This window comes from Capsicum annuum, chromosome 4 (genome assembly GCF_002878395.1).
Source record: "Capsicum annuum cultivar UCD-10X-F1 chromosome 4, UCD10Xv1.1, whole genome shotgun sequence".
Taxonomy (NCBI): domain Eukaryota; kingdom Viridiplantae; phylum Streptophyta; class Magnoliopsida; order Solanales; family Solanaceae; genus Capsicum; species Capsicum annuum.
This window is the reverse complement of record NC_061114.1, coordinates 225664618-225684644: the sequence shown is the minus strand read 5'-3', so window position 1 is coordinate 225684644 and position 20027 is coordinate 225664618. Positions and strand designations below refer to the sequence as shown.

Below are 20027 nucleotides of genomic sequence, written 5' to 3'. Positions count from 1 at the left end.
TAAAGGGCGCGGCCCAATAGAATTTGTGGCCTAATGAAAAAGCAAGTCATTCACCAAACTCTTTGGGACATGAAGTCGCAAAAACTTTCAAAAGAGAAAGTTGACAACAAAATACCCTATATCCCCCACAAACGGGGTTTGAAAAGGGTAGAGCATACACCTACGTTACCCCTACCTCAGAGAGAGATAGACAGGTTGCTTAGAACCTCAAAAGGTTGATGCAAATTAAAGATCCAACAAAGAATAAAGCTTTATGCCGTAAGCAAGATATGCCTTAATTGCATTTCCAAAATGTAGCAAAACATTACCAGTAAAGTCCAAACTTTTATGAACCATTACAAGAACTCTTCTTTGTACACCTCATTCAACATACATGAACACTCCTATCTTCTCTCCTTAAGAGGGGCAGAGAGGGCTAATAGGGTTTTGTATAGGATGTGGAATGGGGTATGGGGTGACGCTGTAGAAATTGCCGAAAGACAAAATATATACAAGTAGAAGAGCACTTAAATGGCTAGGTCTGAACTCATCCGTCACAGGAAGCATCAAAACTGACCGCCAAGCCAAGCAATTTGCATTTCACAAAGACAAACCTGTCATCGCTTTAACTAAGCTTCAAGCTGTTGGGAGTTTTCCTGCATACACCAGAAAGTAACAGCATCAGGTTCTGCTCTGGTCGATAATTAACAAAAGCTGTACACAGTTAACATACAAAGAAAATAGGCTTCCAACATTATGGAATTCATTTGCATAGCTGTTATAAGAAATAGCTGTTATAAGAACGAAGGAGACAAAGCCCAGGTAAACCGATGATATTCTCCCTCAGGCCTAAGCTTGTGCGAGCGGATTCAGAAGAAAATCTCTAGCAGTATAAGTAGATAGGATTTTGTAACCCATAACCAATGTTATCAATCACAAAGTGAGTTTCTTCTATGCCATCTATTGGTTGACAAAAAACACTACATAAAGAGCCACTTTCATTCTTCTGCACAGATACTATGCACTACCAAACATCCTTTTCTTTTTTAGACTAATGAATTCTTCCAAGGATTGCACTCAGCATTGAGGCTATAGCAACTAGATAAGATAGACAGAGATATTCGTGTATCTGGCAGAAAGAAACAATGCAGGCATATGATGAACTTAAAAGAGAGGACATGTCAGGTGGTCAGGGTATAGTCTCCTCGTACATTTTTCTCACTGGTTATGTAAGACACAACCACAGTTACGTCGTCCAACTTCCCACCATGGTAACGGAAACCAGCTTCTTGGGCTGCAGAAGAGAAAGGGGTTTGCCTGTTTTTATCCTGTGCTCTTCGCCGAGCCAATGCAGCTATCTTCTGAGCTGCAACCTGAGGTGGTAAACCAGCTCTCGCTGCATGCACCACTATTGCACTTATATCATTGTTGTACAAATTGTCAAATAAACCATCAGTTCCAGCAACGATGACATCTCCTGGAGCAACAGGTATTTTAAACACCTGAACCAGAAGCCAACCGTTCATTTTAACAGAGAATTAGACTACAGATCGACTGAATGGGAGAAATAAGAATTAGAGCCACAATCAACATCCCACATTTACAGTTGACACAATATTCAAATTGAGGTATAAACACATAACAGCATTAGGTGAGAGGCCTGCAAAGGGTGTTGGAATGTCATTAGATCTTAAATTATTCAGATCGCAAGAATAATTTCACTCAGATCGTCCAAAACTTAAGTCATCTAAGAGCAGGGAGAGAGAAAGAAGGGTATAACATAAGTTGATTAAAAAGAATGAAAATTTTCCAGAGCATGAAAGCACCTCTCATCAGGGGTCTATCGGAAACAGCCTCTCTACTTCTTTGGAGGTAGCGGTATGGACTGCGTACATTCTACCCTCCCCAGACCCCACTTTGTGGGAATATACTGGGTTTGTTGTTGTTGTTGCTGATGAAAGCACCTCTCATGATTCGGGCTCAATGAAAAAAATGAATAGTTTGTTTTTTGATAAGGTGTAATGACAAAATTGAACAATGAAAAAAAGATTCAGATACAAAATAGTTTTTTCAACAAACTTTTTTTTTTTTTTTTGAGAAAAACTAACAGGCTTCAACAACATTTGATGATCACTATTTATCATAATCTGATCACTATTTATCATAATCCACTCCCCAGTTCACGTTTTTTTCTTTTCTTGTTATAACTGAAAACATTTCTTAATTATATGAATTAGATGCCTCACATTTCTTGAAACCGTAATTTGATTGATGGGATTTGGTAAGAGATCAAAGTTCTATGGCTGACTCAGACCAACAGTTCATAATGGCAAAAACAGCTTAATAAAGACTTCTCAATTAGCATTTCTCCTAGTAGTAACTTGTCTACTCAAGACACTCGAGAAAAACAGAACCTCCATACCAAGTGTTATATAAGGATAGCAAGACCACCATTTATAAACTGACCTCCCCAGAGCTTGGTGAATCACCGGCATTACCACTTTCCAGCTGATATGTAAAATTGAAATCATGCTGCTGCACTGGGGATCTGAAAACAGTAGATCCATCTCGAACCACCATAAATCCGCTATCTCCTATGTTGATGGCATGGAGACCCTGAGAAGAGAGGAAAAATGATAAATTTAACATATATGCAAAGATATAAACTTCTACATAGCTCAACAACTTAATTTCTTTCGCATTTTAATCACAAAACTGCCTGTCCACACCTGATTCTGGTTGTAACAATGGCTAAAAAAGGTCCAAAGGTTTCATCACATGTACATAGCTCAAAAAGTTACGATGAACCCATTATCTTTCCTTAAATTAACTCTCTCTTCCTTTCATTTCAGAAAAGCCAAACATGTTCTCCTAACAAATACTAGATAACTCCACTCCACAACCATTCTCTAACAACAGTGGTGCTGAAGCACAAGCACTAAATATTACAGTGGGAAATCCTTTCTCTCCTAATGCATCCAAGGACAAAAATGGTATATACAGAATTAATTACGTATATACCTCATCGGTAAGGGCAATAATGCAGGCAGTTGAGGACCCTTTGGCTCTTGTGCATGTATAAGCTTTCTCCAGGACCCTGGCTGGATCTACTGAACCTTTTGGTTCCTCACGAATTGCCATTACTGAGTTTGACATCAGTTCTCGAGAGTATTCTCCAGCATCAACACCAACATCAGCCCATCCACCAACACCATCAGCTATGCCAATTGCTTGTTCATCAATGCAAATAAAATGTGCATCCTCACCACCTTTTTCTTCTTTATCAGGGTGAGGCAGGTAACATGATCCTGAATTAAGCTTCAGGCATTTGTCAATATGGATATTCCTGAAATGTGTCAAAAGATAAAATGTGACCGAGAAAAGAAAAAACATTAGGCTTTAACTTAAGAGTAAAGACGACACTAAAACGAGCAGTAGAACATAGTCAATTACATCTACTCTACTATGTAGCGATATGCTCTCATTCAGTGATAGTTCTGTGGAGCTACATATAAATTGGTTCTACACAGAGCAACAAAGGTGGCAAGATGTGCAGGATTTTAGTATATATCCAGTGTCCAATTTTTTTTAAAAAAAATCAATTTGAGAACCTCCAGGATGAAACCTTTAACTCCACCCGAACTCGGCTAATGACTTGCCAATTGAAACAATTTATATGGCATCAAACTATCATATTCACTTATTTTCTTTATAAGGTAAAATAATTTCATTAGTCTTGGGGGAAAACGCCTTCATAGAAGTGGTAGACCAAAAAGAAGAAACCTAGAAAAGATATGATACTTCATTAAAAACACCTGATCTTCTATGAAAATTGGAACTTCTGGGTGCACCAGAAGGAAATTAGATATAAGAAGGTTATTCCTCAAATGTACAAAGTCATTCTCTATTCTGTTGAAAACTCTCTCGTTTCTCTCTTACAAATACCCCACATGAGCGCTATTGGGGCAACCCCTCACTGCGTCTTTTTCTCCATCTTCTAAAAGTCTAGTTGTATAGTTAACAGCGTTTGACATTGTCATTGTGTCCCGAATATTTCAAACTCACGCCACAAATATGCAGGTAGCTGGATACGCAAAAGAAGTATAAAGCACCAATTAGCAGTGCCATGAGCCTCTGTACTAATAAGTGCTGAAAGCCAGATCCTTCCAAAGTAAAAGTCTTTGTAATAAGGACCTTACATAGAACAGTCCACTGCTCTCCACCTTTTACCTCCAGTAGTCCTAGTTCTCGAACGATGTATTTCATCTACAAATCACTTCAACCGGGATTTGATTTCCATTACCTGCCAGTCCTGAAGGTTCCTCCGAAACTTTAAGCCCAAAGAGAAATCCAACCTTCGTAAACTTTAAACCTTGATGAATTTCTCTTCACATAGGTTTGTAAACGATGTTGCATTTAACCTTTTTCTCTTTCCAGTGTATTTTGCATACATGATTTTGAGGTACGTGAGAAAAATAGGAAAAGAGTGTCCAATTCAGATATACTTAGATCATACAATTTCCTCAAAGTTAATGAACTATATGAATAACTAGAGCAAAGTTGAGAAACATACTGTTCAGAAGAATTTGATGAACTTCCAAGGTGGACCTCACGCAGAGAGTTATCAAAGGAAACATCAGGAGCAGCGCCAGCAGAGATACATGCAGCTGAAGAACTGTGAAAACACTTGAAGCCAAACCCTTCATTAAGATTTGAATTGCCTTTGTTTTTTGCAACATTGTATGCAAAATATCCATAGACAAAAAAGTTATTGGGCTGATTGTTATTTTTCAAACTCATGCTGGCTTTTCGACAATTGTCCAAACTTCTATTGTTATAGAAATTAATAGGACTATTTACTGTAAAGCAAGGTCTGAGATGCCCTGAAGTCATTTTACTCGAGGAACAGCCAACAGAAGTTCTTGAACAACAAACGGCCATAGGTGCTTTATGACGGTCCGTCTCTATAGAAACTTGAGTAGGCGCAGCTGACAGGCAATCGATGTGATAGCCACAAACCTGAAATGCAGGCCCCGATACAGATGGTATGGAAAATGCACGAGGAATAGCACCGACCATAGAAAGATTCTTTCTTTGATTAACAATATTCAAATTTGCCCGTGCAGCTGCTAAAGCTCCAGGTCTTACAAATACATGCAGGTCAGACAATCTTGCAGATGTCACAGAACTGAAGAACTTCCCGAACAACAACCGCTCTTCTGCAAAAATCACCACCAGATCCTGTAGACCCCTTTCTTGCACAGAAATGGATTTCCGAATTCCCAGCCTCAATGCACCACCTAGTCTAAAAAGATAATTACTAGGCATATTGGTTTATCAACTACAACAAATTTGCTCGCACCCGTTTAAGAGAAACACAACCAGTACACAGAACACAGGATATATCATTACTCCCAGTACATCTGTTTAATACGCATCAACCTGGTCTTCACTTGAAGACAACACAGGCACCTGCCGAACAGGGTAAGGAATATTAGGACTTAAGAGGAAGAAATCATAAAATATGGTAGAGGATATAGGTAGGACGTTGCTAAATTCTCCATATTTCATGTCAAAAATTGCTGCTTATCACCAACTACTAAAAAATAAGCAAAAGACTTGAGAATTCTCTAATAAACACTCGCACTCTGAATGAGCATATCTATCTCGGCCTTGATGGATAGGTTTACCCAAAACTCATGCTTGTGAACCATTCTGGCTCAATACCATAGTTACCAAAAGAATAACTTTTAAAAAAAACTCAAGAAGAAACTGGTACATTATTTGTGCAAAAACGAAAAATTAGTACATTATTAAGTTACTAGTCTAGTAAGCTAGAACCAAGAAAAGAGGGAAAATACAACAAATGCCTAAGCTAGTCACTCAATGGGTTGTCATCTCCAATAAAAAAGCAAATTCAACACATACCTAAAAAGAAAGATCAAAGCACGGAATATGAAACCTCAGATCAAAGCTCTAATCCGACTGAAGGAAAAATAATTTTAGTCAGAATCTCATAAATCTCCTAACGATCTCCAAAACTTTCCATTACATGAAAAATAGCTAGCACCATCCCAATTTATAGTTGTAGGAAAATCTAACTTGACTTGAAACTAGAAATATCAATTCCTATATGAATTTGACTACAAATTCTGTTTAGACACTAACTGAATAAGGTATTAAGTTTCAAATTATAAACAGTTCATGTTTCTTATACAACATTCAATTAGCCTCCTAACACAGACACCCAAAACAAAAGAACACAACAAAAGAGGTTTCAAGATTGCACCTTTATGGAATCGACCTTATCTACACTTTAATTAAAAACACTCAGAAAATGGAAAATACATTCCTATTTGAATTTGACTACAAGTTCTATGTAAACACTAATTGAATAACATCCCAAATTCCAAATTCTAAACAATCTTACTGGAACTTTGCAATAGCCTTCAAACACAGACATCCAAAACAAAAGAAAACAATAAAGTGGTTTCAAGATTGCATCTTTTCTAGAGACTCGAGCTTATCAAGAATCACAAAATCCCAAAGAACACTCAGAAACGAGAAAATCTATTACTACTATCTGAATCTGACTACTATTACAACCACAACAAACCCAGTGTATTCCACATAGTGGGGTCTAGGGAGGGTAAAATGTACGTAGCCCATACCACTACCTCCGAAAAAGTAGAGAGGTTGTTTCCGATAGACCCCCCGGGCTCAAGACAAAGGACAGTAAACAAAGTCGTAATAAAACATGAAACAAGATGGAAAAACAAAAATAAAATACCCACAAAGTGATATATACACTAACAAACCAAAGACACACACCACACTCAAACCCTCCGGACTAGAAGCTCCAACCTATGTACACAGCCCTAAGACTACTAGCCGGGCTATACCAAAGCACTCCTTACTACTAACTACTGGCTACGACTCATCCACACACACTAGCCCTTTAACCTAATCCGCGTCCTCCATACTTTCCTATCTAGGGTCATGTCTTGGGTAAGTTGTAACTGCTCCCTGTCACGTCTAATCACCTCCCTCCGGTATTTCTTCGGCCTACCTCTACCCCGCCTGAAACCACCCAAACCTAACCTCTCACACCTATGAACTGGGGCATCCATGCCCCTCCTCATCACATGACCAGACTATCTCAGCCTCACTTCCCGCACCTTGTCTTCCACCGAAGCCACTCCCACTCCCACCTTCCCCAGATAGTCTCATCGTAACCCAATCTGACTACTATTCAATAAAGTAAAAGCGCAGCCAGGTGCACTAAATCTCCGGCTATGCACGGATCTCGAGAAGAGCCTGACCACAAAGTTATATTGTACACGGTCTTATCTTGCATTTACTAATGGAATAAAGTACTTAGCAAATTTCAAATTCTAAGCAATTAAGCTTTCATACTCGCAACTTTGAATTAGCCTTCAAATACAGACACCCACAAAAACAACATACCCATTATAAAGAGGCTGTTTCCAATAAACCTTCCACCCAAGAATATGCAATATAGAACACCCAAAACTCAAAAAAAAAAAAAAAAAAAAAAAAAACAAAAAAAGGGATTTCAAGATTGTACCTTTTCAAGATACTCAACCTTAATCAAGAATCAAAAAAAAAAAATCCAATATTTGGTGGTTTGAATTGTTTAGATTTGCTTCCACAAATTGTTGAGGTTGTTAAGCAGTAGGAGCCACAACACAACACAACACAAAACTTTCCAAATAAATTGGCTGTTGGATTAGCTCAAGCGTTAACACCAAAAATCTTCCATTCACCAACAAAACAAAAAACACTGGAAACTTCTGACTTTTTCCAAGAATATATCCTAATGGGTGACCATTAATATTACTATGAAAATAATATGGCAAGAAAAAAGAAAGTGTTTAATGTGACGATTTTGGTGCTGGTACATTCCTGGAATCTGCTACTTTTGTGATCAGATTAGTTATATTAAGCAAGGGTATTTTGGTCATTTGGCACGTGTGTACAAAAATGGAGATCTTACGTTAGTATTTTATTTTATCCATAATAAATTAGATAAATGGAAACCGACTATGGCGTTATTCGTCCCAATTATATGGGGGAACTTCATGCCTAGTCGTTCGCTATAATTTCATTTTTATGGATGTATTTTTTAAAATAAATAATTTGAACGACAACAATAACATATTCAGTATATTCTCATCAAGTGAGGTATGGAGAGAATAAATATACATAGTTAACACCATTATCTTGTGAGATAGAGAGATTATTTTTGATAAATTTTGGTAAATAATTTATCGTCTTTTATAGTTAGATTATGATATTATTTTACGATAATAATTTATTATTAAAATGTTTTTTTATATATTTTTATGGAAGTATTTTGTTAAATAATTTATCTTCTTTTTAGTTCGATTATGATATTATTTTATTGTATTAATTATTTTAAAAATATTTTGTTATATTTTTTGTGGTATTTTAAGAGCTATAATTTCATTTTTATGGGAGTCTTTTGATAAATAATTTATCATCTTTTGTGCTTTGGTTATGACATTATTTTATTATAATAATTTATTTTTAAAATATTTTCTTGTATTTTTCTATAGTTTTTTAAGTGCTACAATTTCATTTTTATGAATGTCTTTTGATATATAATTTATCGTCTTTTGTAGTTCGATTATGAGATTATTTTATTATAATAATTTATTATTAAAATATTTTCTTATATTTTTTGTAGTATTTTAAGCGCTACCATTTCATATTTATAGAGATTTTTTGATAAATAATTTATCGTCTTTTATAGTTTGATTATGATATTATTTTATTGTAGTAATTTATTTTTGAAATGTTTTCTTATATTTGTAGTATTTTAAGCGCTACAATTTCATTTTTATGAATGTCTTTTGATAAATAATTTATCGTCTTTTGTAGTTCGATTATGATGTTATTTTATCATAGTAATTTATTTTTAAAATGTTTTCTTATATATTTTGTCGTATTTTAAGCTTTTTTTATTATTATTTATTTTGATAGTACCTTTTTTTTTTCCTAATCGAGAGTAATATTAAATACAATTTTTTTGCCTTTCAAGTTATAACTAAAATTAAGATTTGTATATATTTTATTTGTTTCAAACCTTAATTTGTGCATTCTTCAAGTTTAGGCACTTACACCTGAAATTTTGGTTAAAGAAAACTTTTGTTCAGAAATAATAATTTTTTATTAGGATTTTAATAATTCTGCACACAATTTAATATTAAAATCGAGTCTAAATATCATATGATGGAAGTCCTTTTGGTCAATCATAACTCGTCGCGTAGGGTTCACTCGAAGGAAATCGCTCTCTATCAAAGAATTTTTCACATTCATGACTCGAATTCGAGACATCTAATTAAGGAAGGAGCAGTCCTGCATTACATTTTTGGTGGTGTCAAATTTTTACATGAAGCTATTTGAAATGAACTATTTCGTGCCTAAAAGAATCTATTTTCAACGAGAATTAATTTTACTTGTCCAGCTAGCTATTATTAGGTTGGAAATGGAGATAGACCCTAGAAGAAATTTTATAGACATTTTTTTCGTACTTTGTATTTGGAATATTTTATTTTATTTTATTTTTTCAACATTGGACTTTGTCAATATTTAATATTATAGTAGTCTACTTTGAATTTGAGATAGTTGAAGAATCTCTTCTCTTTCTTTCGTTATGTTCGAAAACAATTTGAATCATGATTTTATTAATTCGAATCACTGATCCAACCAATGAAATTTGGTCTATCGAACATATCAAATTAACTTGGATGCATTTAGACAACTAGGTCGAATTTAGATAATGTTAAAAATGAGGATTTGTATTCTATTTATATTATTGATATAATTTTCCCTAGGCAAATATATATAAATACTCTTTTATATTTGTAAGCAACTATCAAGTAGACAATCTTCTAGTCAACCACTAATGGATGTTGGTACAATGAATGGGGCTACTTCTCCCTTAACCAGAGATCTCGGGTTCGAGTTCTGGGTATGGAAAAATCCTTGGTAGGGAGCGCTAACCCCTAATTGTGCCCTCTCAAGCGCGAATCTAAATTAGTCGGGCTCCAATATTGATATCGAAAACTGAATGACCCCCCCCCCCCCAACCCACAAAAAAAAGTAGACAATCTTCCAGTCATTGTTGCGTAGTTATGTCTTCATGTTCTTTGTTAATCGTGGGAGAAAAAATACACGTAAAAATATGGAACTAATAAATCAATACCTAATTTGGTCATATATTTTGACGTTCAGACGTGAAACTTAAGAACATTGAGTTTGTGAAGTTAGTTTTAACACTTGAAGTTGTATTTGAACATACATTTTACTTGAAAGTATTTGAAGTTTCGTAAGTGGAAGTCTCAAACGATCAGTTTTTAAGATAAATTTTAAAAATCTAATTCAAAATCTATTACCAAACGGATAACTGAAACACATTTTCAAAGTTTGATCCAAAATTCATAACCAAAAGGTTGCTTAATGTTTGGTGTTCCGAACCTAATTTTATGTTTGGTATTTCTAATTTTCATGTTTGACCATATCTATACTAATTAAAGCCAAATCATAATATCAAGTTCTCTCCATATTTATTACTCCCTCCGTCCAAATTGAGATAACACATTGATTAAGAAAAATAATTAATAACATGCCTAGTTTATCATAATACCCCTATTAAATTATGTTTACATTTTAATTTGAAAAAAAAGTAATTAATGCAAAGGGTAAAACATGGAAAAAAAAATTTCTCTTGTTGATTAATGAAAAAAAATAAGTAAAATAAAAAATTAAATTAAGAAAATTTGGGACGGATAATTTGAGACAGAGGGGGTATTATACTTATTACAGGAGTAATAAAGTTCAGGTAGTTCAATCAGGAAAAGATTTCGTGATAGGCAGGCAAACTATAATTTAACACAAGCTCGTTTGATACACAGGTTGAATTATCCTGAGATTATAATTGCTAGACTAGTTTATCCCATATAGGAGATGAAATAAATAAGGATAAACAACATAAATCCCAACAGTTTGAAGTTTAATTACAGAAATTTTTCTCAATTTGGATATGTCAAAATACATAATTAGCTCCCGATACATCCAATGAATATACATTTTTTCCTTTATAAAGATGCATAATTATTTCCCGATATAGTTTTTTCGATTTTATGTCTGTCAAGATACATAATACATCCAATAAAGATACATTTTTTCCTTTATAAAGATACACAATTAACTCCCAATGTATTTTTTTCAGTTATGGCGAGATGCATAATTAGCTCCCGATACATTCAACGAAGACATATAATTAATTGAAATTTTTGTAATTACTATATAAGAGTGAAAATTTATATAAATATGATAAGTTAAAGGTGTATGCTTATATTATTTTTTCATAAAATAATTCAAGCTGAATGGGATAAGGTAGAATAACTCATAATCAAGTTCGGGATAAAATTTCTACGTGTTTGGCAGACGAGAAAAATTTATTCCATCTACTAAATGGAGTATAAATCATATCCTGAGTTTTATTTCAAAATATCTCACCCTATCCCCCGTACCAAATGACCTGGCGGGTCATTTGGTTAGGAAATTAGTTATCCCAAAATTGTTATTCCGGGATTACCCAAGATAACTTATCCCACCATGCATATGGGATAACTTATCTCATCACTATGGTGTAAATGGTACTAATACCACCAACCAAACATGGGGTAAAATAATCCTTCATTTTATCCCGGGACTACTTATCCTTATACCTCACACCAAACGACCCAGGACCGCCATAACGGTTGTTTATCAATCGGTTCGGTTCAAGACAATAGTACATAAAAGAGAGTCTAATACTGGACAAACGGATCATACAGTGAAGAGCAGTACATTATGACTTAAATCTTCCTAAAAAGGATGGGAGCACCATACTGGGGCTGTAAAGTAAGGCGCATTGTTGGAGCATGAACGTATGAAGGTGACAATGCAAGAGAGAAGTTCTGAACTATCATCGCCAGGACGATTTTGGCTTCAACCATCGCTAAGTTTTGCCCGACACAGACTCTTGGACCTAATGCAAAAGGGAAAAATGAAGCCAAATGCTTACGAGACTCAGCAAATCTCTGAGGGTTGAATTCCAGTGCATCTTCCCCCCATATCTCAGTGTCGTGATGCACGGCAGCTACTGACACGTAAAATTGAGTATTTGCTGGAATTTCAAGGTCGCCCAACTTGATATCTTTAGAGGTTCCTCTTGTCAATGCAACTATTGGTGGGTAGAGTCTCAGAGTCTCATTGAGTATCATCGTCACCTATTTGAACAAATGAAATCAGAGAACAAACGTAAGTGAAATTTGCAATCCGTCATTACGGAATAGAATCCCTGAAAGTTAACTCGTGAGCTGAGACTTATCCAAGATCATTCATTCTTGCAGCTAATGTTGGGACACTCAACACATACGTCATGCTCAAGCTTGGGCACTCGGAGCATAGACAACAAACCCTGGGGCTAAACGTTGGATAAAATCAATAATAGGATGAGTGTGACTTTCATATAACAACATACCCAGTATATTCCCACCAAGTGGGGTCTGGGGAGAGTGAGTGTACGTAGTCCATACCACTACCTCAAACGTGAGATAGAGAGGCTGCTTTCGATAGACTGAGTGTGACCTTCATACCATGTTAAAATAAATGAACCTTAAACCTAAGTCAACAGCTAAAGCTATCTCATTAGTTGAGTTGCCAAGACTATATAAAGAGTGAGTTGTGAACTCGCAATTAATGTGTTGAGAAACATAGCAAATAGATAAGAGACTCCAAATTCTGAGAGAATTGAACTTACAATCTTGAAATCATTCAGATTCTCTGCACTTGGAAGGTTGTTGCCCTTACAAAATCGTAAAACTTCTTTTCGAGCTTTATCTTGCCACTCTTGATGCAATGCTAGAAGAAGAAGTGCCCAAGTTAACAAGCCAGATGTAGTTTCCTTCCCAGCAAAGTAAAATGTCTTGCATTCATTTATGACTTCTTCCATCCCAAATCCATGTTCTTCTTCACTAGCAGAGATTAGCAAACTAAGAAGATTTTTAGAATTTTCTCTTCCTTTACGACTTTTCTCAATCAGCCTCCTCACCGACTCTCGAGTTTCTTTCTCTAGTCTCCGCCTCATCATGTTATTTTTCGTGGGCAAATACCTGTTAATTTATTAAGAGATTTCATATCCATTAAATTGATGAATAAAATCCTGTTCAAAACAAAGTGTAAAATTATTCACTATTAAATACTCATTACATGATTGCGAAATCAGTTCAATAGCAAAGTTTATACGATCACTAACCTAAACCCAGGAATGTAGATGCTTCGCATTGCCTGCAAAGTCAGAGATATCTGTTGCTCTTGCAACAAAAATATGCGCTTTCCCTCTTCAAAGCTACTTCCAAATGCTGTTCGAGATATAACCTCAGCTGAGAGATCATTCAATTCTTTGAAGACATCTACTTCAAATTCTTCTTTCTCTTCATGTTCTTTTTCCCATCTCTTCATCGCGTTGATAACACTAGTCACAATATCTGGTACCCAAGCCTGCAATTCATCAAAACTTTAGTAAAAGAAATAAAGGTTTTGACTTTATAAGTATAGGTACAGTTGCTACTTTATAGTACATTAATGAGAAGATGAAGTTATGGTTATACGAATTTGAAATCAATACAAAATAAAAATAGTATGCTCAATGATGGACATATGACAGAAAGGTATATAATATCATGGAGTGAGCAATACACGAATTTCGAGCAAGGCAAGTAGACAACTAAATATACTTTGAGATGTCATCAAGGAAAGCACATATAGGTAAGTCACAGATAAAGCTAGCCTTCTTGAAGGACTCGGTGCTTGGACAACAAATTTATACGTTTTATAGTTACTTTAGAAGTTTTTGCCTCTTACCACTATCTTTCATATGGTAAAGTCTAACCGTATACGGAATCTAAGAGAAGGTAGTCTATTGGGTTCTGGATAAATTATCTATACATCTTATGTGGGTTTTTGTTAACACAATCAAGCGTTTAGGCTAAAGCTAGTAGATTCTACCAATTCTGTAAATGAAATTGTAGCTCCATCCGTTCTTATGGCATTTCTTTTTTATGAAAAAGAGGCATACTGATTCCAAAAAGTGGTGTATCAAGGTTTTAAAGGAGACATCTGAAAACAAAGAACACTGACATATACTTGTACATTTTCTCGAAGGAAAAGACTATCAATTAGGCCTTCAAAGACAACTGATTTTAACAGAAATCATAAAATGTGACTGAAGTGGGCAACACAATGAAATGAATGCATAAAAAATACTTATCTAGACTATTGCATACGGGACAACGTGCTATAAATGGTATTACTAAATATCTCTGGACCGTGTTAAGAAATAGGAAATACTGACTCCAGCTATCGCTAGAATTGCATGGGAGTCGCACTCGGAGGGACTTCATGAATGACCGTACGTTATGTTTAAAAGGACTTACCATATACTATATTCAAAAAAATTATATAGGGAGATGAACTTACCAGATAAAGAGATACCTCCAACATAAGAATTTTAAGAAGTCACATACCTCTAACAACCATAATTGGAAGCTAAGCAAACTTTGAATGCTATCATCGTTCTGTTTTCCCAATTGTAGTCAAGCTCTCAAGTAGTTCAATTGTGAGAGGAAAAAGAGCTTCATTTCCCATTTCTTAGATGAAATTCCGGTATCATATTAAGCAAAAAAGGACCTTCCCCTATTAATAAAAGTAGTTCTATCAGCAATGAAATTGTGGCTTTCTCGGCCGGGAAACCCCTCCCAACAATTTCCTTCAAAAGAGACATTGCTTCGTTAGATTTATTACTCTTGAGAAATCCATTCACAAAAAGATTGGAAGTGGCATTGTCCGGCAAACGACCACTCTCCTCCATTTTTCTTAGCAACTCTTTGGCTTCATCTACTAAACCTTCAATACGAAGTCCATTTACTGTTACGTTGTATGTTATAGCATCAGGATGCAACCCTACGGAATAAAGCTTATCAAAAATAGAACGGGCTTTCTCAAGCTTTTGAATTCTAAAAAATCCACCGTTTTGTGTATTGTAGATTAAAATATTAGTATCTTCCTTTTGCTTTTCCCACCTATGAAAGAGGGACATAGCTTTTTCTACATGTCCATTCTTTAAATAACCATGAAGCATAATGCCACGGGTGTAAATGTCAGGACTATGGCCTGCATTTTGCATCTCGGTAAAGAAATTCTCTGCACATTCAACTCTACCAACTTCAAATAGGCCTTGCAGGATAGTAGAATACGTAACGATATCAGATTTCAACCCCTTTTGCAAGATTTCACAATACAAACGCGTGGCCTCGTCTAATTTCTTTTGCTTGCAATATCCATTGACTAATATATTGTAACTAAAGATGTCAGGCTTTACGCCAGCATCAATCATAGTGTCTAAAACTCTCCTCGCTACATCAACTTCTCCGCGCAAACAATAGCCTTCCATTACAGCGTTATAGGTAACCACATCTGGACGCTCGCCTCTTTGTATCATTATCTTTAACACTTCCACAGAATCTTCAACCATCCCTTTCTTACAAAATGCATCTACCAACATGCTAAACGTATGCACATTCGGAGAAATATTGAGACACATCATCTCATCCAAAAGCGTCTTAACCTTCTCCCACTGATCAAACTTACACAAACCATCAACCAATGAACTATAAGTAAGCACATTCGGAGTGATCCCTTTTCGCTTCATTTCATCAAAAAGATTAAACGCAGCGCCAACCATTTGATCCTTACAAAGCGCATCTACTACAATACTATACACAATCGTATTAGGCTTCGTATCCCCTTGCTCCATTATCCTCAACAAACTAAGCGCCGTCTGAGTATGCCCTTGTTTACATAGCCCATTCATAACCGTACCATACAAAACCTCATCCATTTCACATATTTTCTCCGCCACCAACTTCCTAAACAACCACATTGCATCCTCAATCTTATTTTCCTCACAAAGTCCCCTTATAAGAGTAGTAAACGTAACCGAATTAAACTGCACTCCATTCTTAACGAAAACACATAATATCGAAAACCCACATTCAGCATAACCCATTAAACAATAAGAATTAATCAAAATAGTCAATATATAATCATCAAAAGCAATCCCTAACCTCCTCATCTCTCCGAAAAACGAAACAACTGATGAATATTTCTTCAAATTTATCAACACCCTTAACAGTTTAGAAAACTCTACAACTGAAGGGACAGGTTCTTCTTTGACCATTTGATGAAAAATATGAATAGCATCGTTTAAATTATTTATGTGTCTGAGTTCCCTAAAATAAACGAGTTTACGCTTTCTCGAAATCGATGGCTTCTTTCGAAACGAAGAAATAGAAGTGTAAGAATGAAATAGAGCTATATGGCTATGGAATAAAGGAAAAAAATGGATTAAAGGGAAGAAATTACCTCTGTAACATAGAGGTCTTGTACATGAATGAAAGAGCATAGCTGCTCTCTTTCTCTAAGGTTAATTTGCTTGAATGAAAAGTGACCTTGTTAGAACAAAACAGAAAATAAAGTTGGATAAAAATGATCACACAACTGATCATTAATTTAAAAAGGGCACAACTGATCACACAATATTATTAAGTTAAAAAAATAAAATCGTTCTATTAGTTGTCTCAATAATTATTAGAATTATCGAATAACTTTGCACACTTTGATAGTTGTTGACACTTCTATAGTTGTTGACACAATCTTTTTAGTTATTAAAGCGAAAATGTTTAAAAAAACTAAAAAAAAAAATTAAACCTTTCACCTAATTTTTAAATTTCACCTAATTGTTACAACTTGAAGAACCTCACTTAATTGCAAAACTTGTTTGTTCCTTTTAATTCAAGCTCTTATTTATACTCCCTCCGAATGATCTATTTTAACTTGAAATGAATTTTAATAATATATTTAAAAAAAATTGATCTTAAATTAAAATTGTGTTAAATATATTAAAATATTTTTTAATATTATATTTTTTAAATGAGGTGAAAAGTTGAAATTAAAATATTATAAAAAAATATTCTTTTTAGTAGGTCATTTTTTTAAAATAAAGAGAGTATAAGGTTATGTTAGAAATAGTTCTAATGTTGTTCTTGTTTTAATTTTCATCAAAATTTTATCAAAGGTCCGTTAGATACGAGGTGAAGTATTAAATAAAAAGGAAATTTCATATGTTGGAGTGTATCTTTTGTAGTTTTTGTTGCTTCTAATTTATTAATTAATAGAGTTTAATATAATTTTTGATGTATAAATTTTGTTTTCGCTTTGTGGTGTTTAAGTCTTTTTGGAGCTTTCTTTGGATTCATGTGATTAAATTTGAGGGGGCTTCTTTGTATTTAAATTGAATTTGATGTGACTTTTTTGTTTGTTTATGGTAAATAATTTTAAAATATTAAATTAAGCTTAATATTTAAATTTCTTTGTACTATTGTCTTGAGCCGAACCGATTGATAAACAACCTTAACAATTTCCATATTGAAAGCCTCATTTGTAATCCTACTAAAAGAAATGCATGTCAAATTGCAACCGATTTGTCACGTGTGTATTTATTTATTCAATTTTACGATAGTTTATTATCTAGTCGTGCACATTCAAAAAAAATAAAAATAAAAATATAAATGCCAATTGAAATCAAGTTAAAGAGCACGTACATATAACGAAAACTTGACAAAAATGGATCACCTTAACAATTTCCATATTGAAGGCCTGATTTGCAATCTTCCTATGTAAAGCCCATTGTTCACCTCTCAGCCCAACAAGCCCTTCTCCAAACAACTTCTTAGATTGTGGATCAAATTCAACTTTATCCACACCTTTATTCATGAAAAGCCCTTTAATCATATCCGGGTCGGATATAGCCAATCGGGGCTTCGACCCGAACCACCACAAAAATGTATTCCCATAAATACCCGACCAGTTGCAATACTGAGGAGCAATCCTATGCAACACGTTGTGATTAAACGGTCCTGATTTCGACTCAGCTTCGCTTATCTGCCGTCTGATTTCATCTGTGTTCCCGTAGATCAGACGATAGTCAGGACCTCTGATTCCTTGCTTAATGAAATGATTTTTGAATTTCCATGGAATGTAAATTACTGAGTATGTGAATTTGAAAATGAATATTAAACAAGATAGCAAAATTGCTAGAAATACGAAATACATAGTTGAGGAATTTCAATGGGTGATAATAAAAATTATTATTGTGGAAATGCATAAATAGTGGATGATAGTGAATTAAATTAATTTTAAAAGGCTGCCGGCGGAAGAGATCATCAAACAAAAAGGAATAATTAGTGAACTTGTCAACTTCATTTAGGTATAATTTTTAGTTAATTATATACTAATCACATTGGCCATTCTCGAGGAGGTCAGTAAATTTACATTTTTTTACTTTGAGCTATCTGAGCAGAAGCAAATTATGTGTAGGGTATTTAGTTGTGCATATTTATATGAATGGTGCTTTTAACTGTATTTGTGGACGTACCATGAGAGATATGATAAAAATAAAATTATATGGGACAAGGTAAAAGTGATTTTCGTGACGAATAATATGAGAAGAGTAATATCGAAATGGTTTGTGTAACTTTGAGGAGGTATGAGTAAGCATGCGTAGTTAAGGAGAGGTGATGTTGGCTATAACTAAAGTTAAGAAAGGTAGAGATAAACCGAAAAATAATTAGAGAGGTGATCAGACAAGACTTGACACTATTTTAATTTACTGAGGACATATGTTTATCGATAGAAAGGTTTGTAAGTAAGGTTAGAATCTAAAGTTAGCATATTTTGTATTCTTCTTTTGCGTTTGTGAATTACTAATTGTCACTGTATGTGTTTTCTCGCTTGCTCATTTGGTTATCATATTTTCTTGTCAGCTTCGATAACATTTTCTTTATATGATTAGATGTTGGGTTCAAGTAAAGGTGTCAAGCGGGCCGTGTCGGGCCAAATTGGAACCGGCTCGTTTAGTTTAACCGGGTTGTGGGTCAGTTTCAGTCCGGGTTGGGGGTAGGTGGACCGGGCCGATTCCGGGTTCAACAGTAAAAATGTTGAAAACAATTTTGAACGGGCTCACTTAACCCAACCCGGTTAAACCCACCTAAATCTGGTTAAAAACCGGTCAAACCCGTTTAAAAAAAATGAAAAATCCAATATACACTACATACACTACAATTATATACACTATATACACTTCAATATACATTATATACACTACAATTATACAATATATATTTTTTAAAATATATATAAACAATTACACATATATACATATCATTCAATATATAATTATATATGACTATACGTACTACTTTAAATAAAACATATACTACAAATCTACAATAGTACAATATATATATATACTACAATATATATATATATATATATATATAGTTATATAGTTATATAGCTATATACTAATTTATAAAACATATACACATTTATACATTAAATATATACGCTTATAGAAGATATGTACACGTATATACGCACCATTCAATATATATATATTGTTTTAAATAAAATATATACTACAATATACATATATATATATACAACAATATGTATATATATATAATTACATACTAATTTATAGAACATATACACTTGTATACGTTAAAGATATACGTCTATAGAAGACATATACGCATATATACGCACCATTCAATATATATGTACTACTTTAAATAAAGTATATACTACAATATACACACACACACACACACACACACACATATATATACATACTTATATACTAATTTGTAAAACGTATACACTTGGATACATTAAATATAGACGTTAAATATACATGTGTATAGAAGATATATACAATAATATACAAAACATATACTACTTAATATAATAAATTAATAATACTTGATAGTTAATTAATGAATGTTGAATTTTATTGATTGCAAAATGATTCAAAATTTATCATTTACATGAAT

The 20027-nt window shown here is 34.1% G+C and overlaps 2 protein-coding genes across 7 annotated transcripts; both read right to left on the bottom strand.

The window, feature by feature from the left end:
- Window positions 1-250: 250 nt before the first annotated feature.
- LOC107867032 (probable protein phosphatase 2C 55) lies at window positions 251-8020 on the bottom strand. Of its 5 annotated transcripts, none has more exons than XM_016713118.2 (6): window positions 7568-8020; window positions 4553-5451; window positions 3001-3325; window positions 2446-2595; window positions 1191-1481; window positions 251-635 (listed from the first exon to the last, which is right to left on the bottom strand). In XM_016713118.2, exons 2-6 carry the CDS (start codon window positions 5305-5307, stop codon window positions 609-611), a joined length of 1548 nt encoding a protein of 515 aa, XP_016568604.1. In that variant the 5' UTR covers window positions 5308-5451; window positions 7568-8020; the 3' UTR covers window positions 251-608. The 5 variants fall into 5 exon arrangements, with proteins under 5 accessions (XP_016568604.1, XP_016568605.1, XP_047267179.1 ...); XM_016713119.2 differs by lacking the exon at window positions 7568-8020 and adding an exon at window positions 7447-7562; XM_047411223.1 differs by lacking the exon at window positions 7568-8020 and adding an exon at window positions 5908-5984.
- Window positions 8021-11710: 3690 nt separating this feature from the next.
- Window positions 11711-18300, bottom strand: LOC107867030 (cytochrome P450 734A1). Of its 2 annotated transcripts, XM_016713117.2 has the most exons (4): window positions 17767-18300; window positions 13331-13575; window positions 12836-13187; window positions 11711-12302 (listed from the first exon to the last, which is right to left on the bottom strand). In XM_016713117.2, exons 1-4 carry the CDS (start codon window positions 18244-18246, stop codon window positions 11889-11891), a joined length of 1491 nt encoding a protein of 496 aa, XP_016568603.2. In that variant the 5' UTR covers window positions 18247-18300; the 3' UTR covers window positions 11711-11888. The 2 variants fall into 2 exon arrangements, 1 of the variants encoding a protein (XP_016568603.2); XR_007054744.1 differs by lacking the exons at window positions 11711-12302; window positions 12836-13187; window positions 17767-18300 and adding an exon at window positions 14601-16613 and having other exon boundaries at window positions 13510-13575.
- Window positions 18301-20027: the final 1727 nt, after the last annotated feature.

Bases quoted from the DNA above. Each gene is read 5' to 3' on its own strand.
- LOC107867030 (XM_016713117.2), bottom strand. From the start codon at position 18,246: ATGTATTTCGTATTTCTAGCAATTTTGCTATCTTGTTTAATATTCATT. The intron at 13,576-17,766 runs GTGATCCATTTT...GATGAATTGCAG, and splicing joins TCAATATGGAAATTGTTAAG to GCTTGGGTACCAGATATTGT. The intron at 13,188-13,330 runs GTTAGTGATCGT...ATAAATTAACAG, and splicing joins ATCTACATTCCTGGGTTTAG to GTATTTGCCCACGAAAAATA.
- LOC107867032 (XM_016713118.2), bottom strand. From the start codon at position 5,307: ATGCCTAGTAATTATCTTTTTAGACTAGGTGGTGCATTGAGGCTGGGA. The intron at 2,596-3,000 runs GTATATACGTAA...CTCTCTTCTCAG, and splicing joins TTATTGCCCTTACCGATGAG to GGTCTCCATGCCATCAACAT. The intron at 1,482-2,445 runs GTCAGTTTATAA...CTTCTGGTTCAG, and splicing joins ATTCACCAAGCTCTGGGGAG to GTGTTTAAAATACCTGTTGC.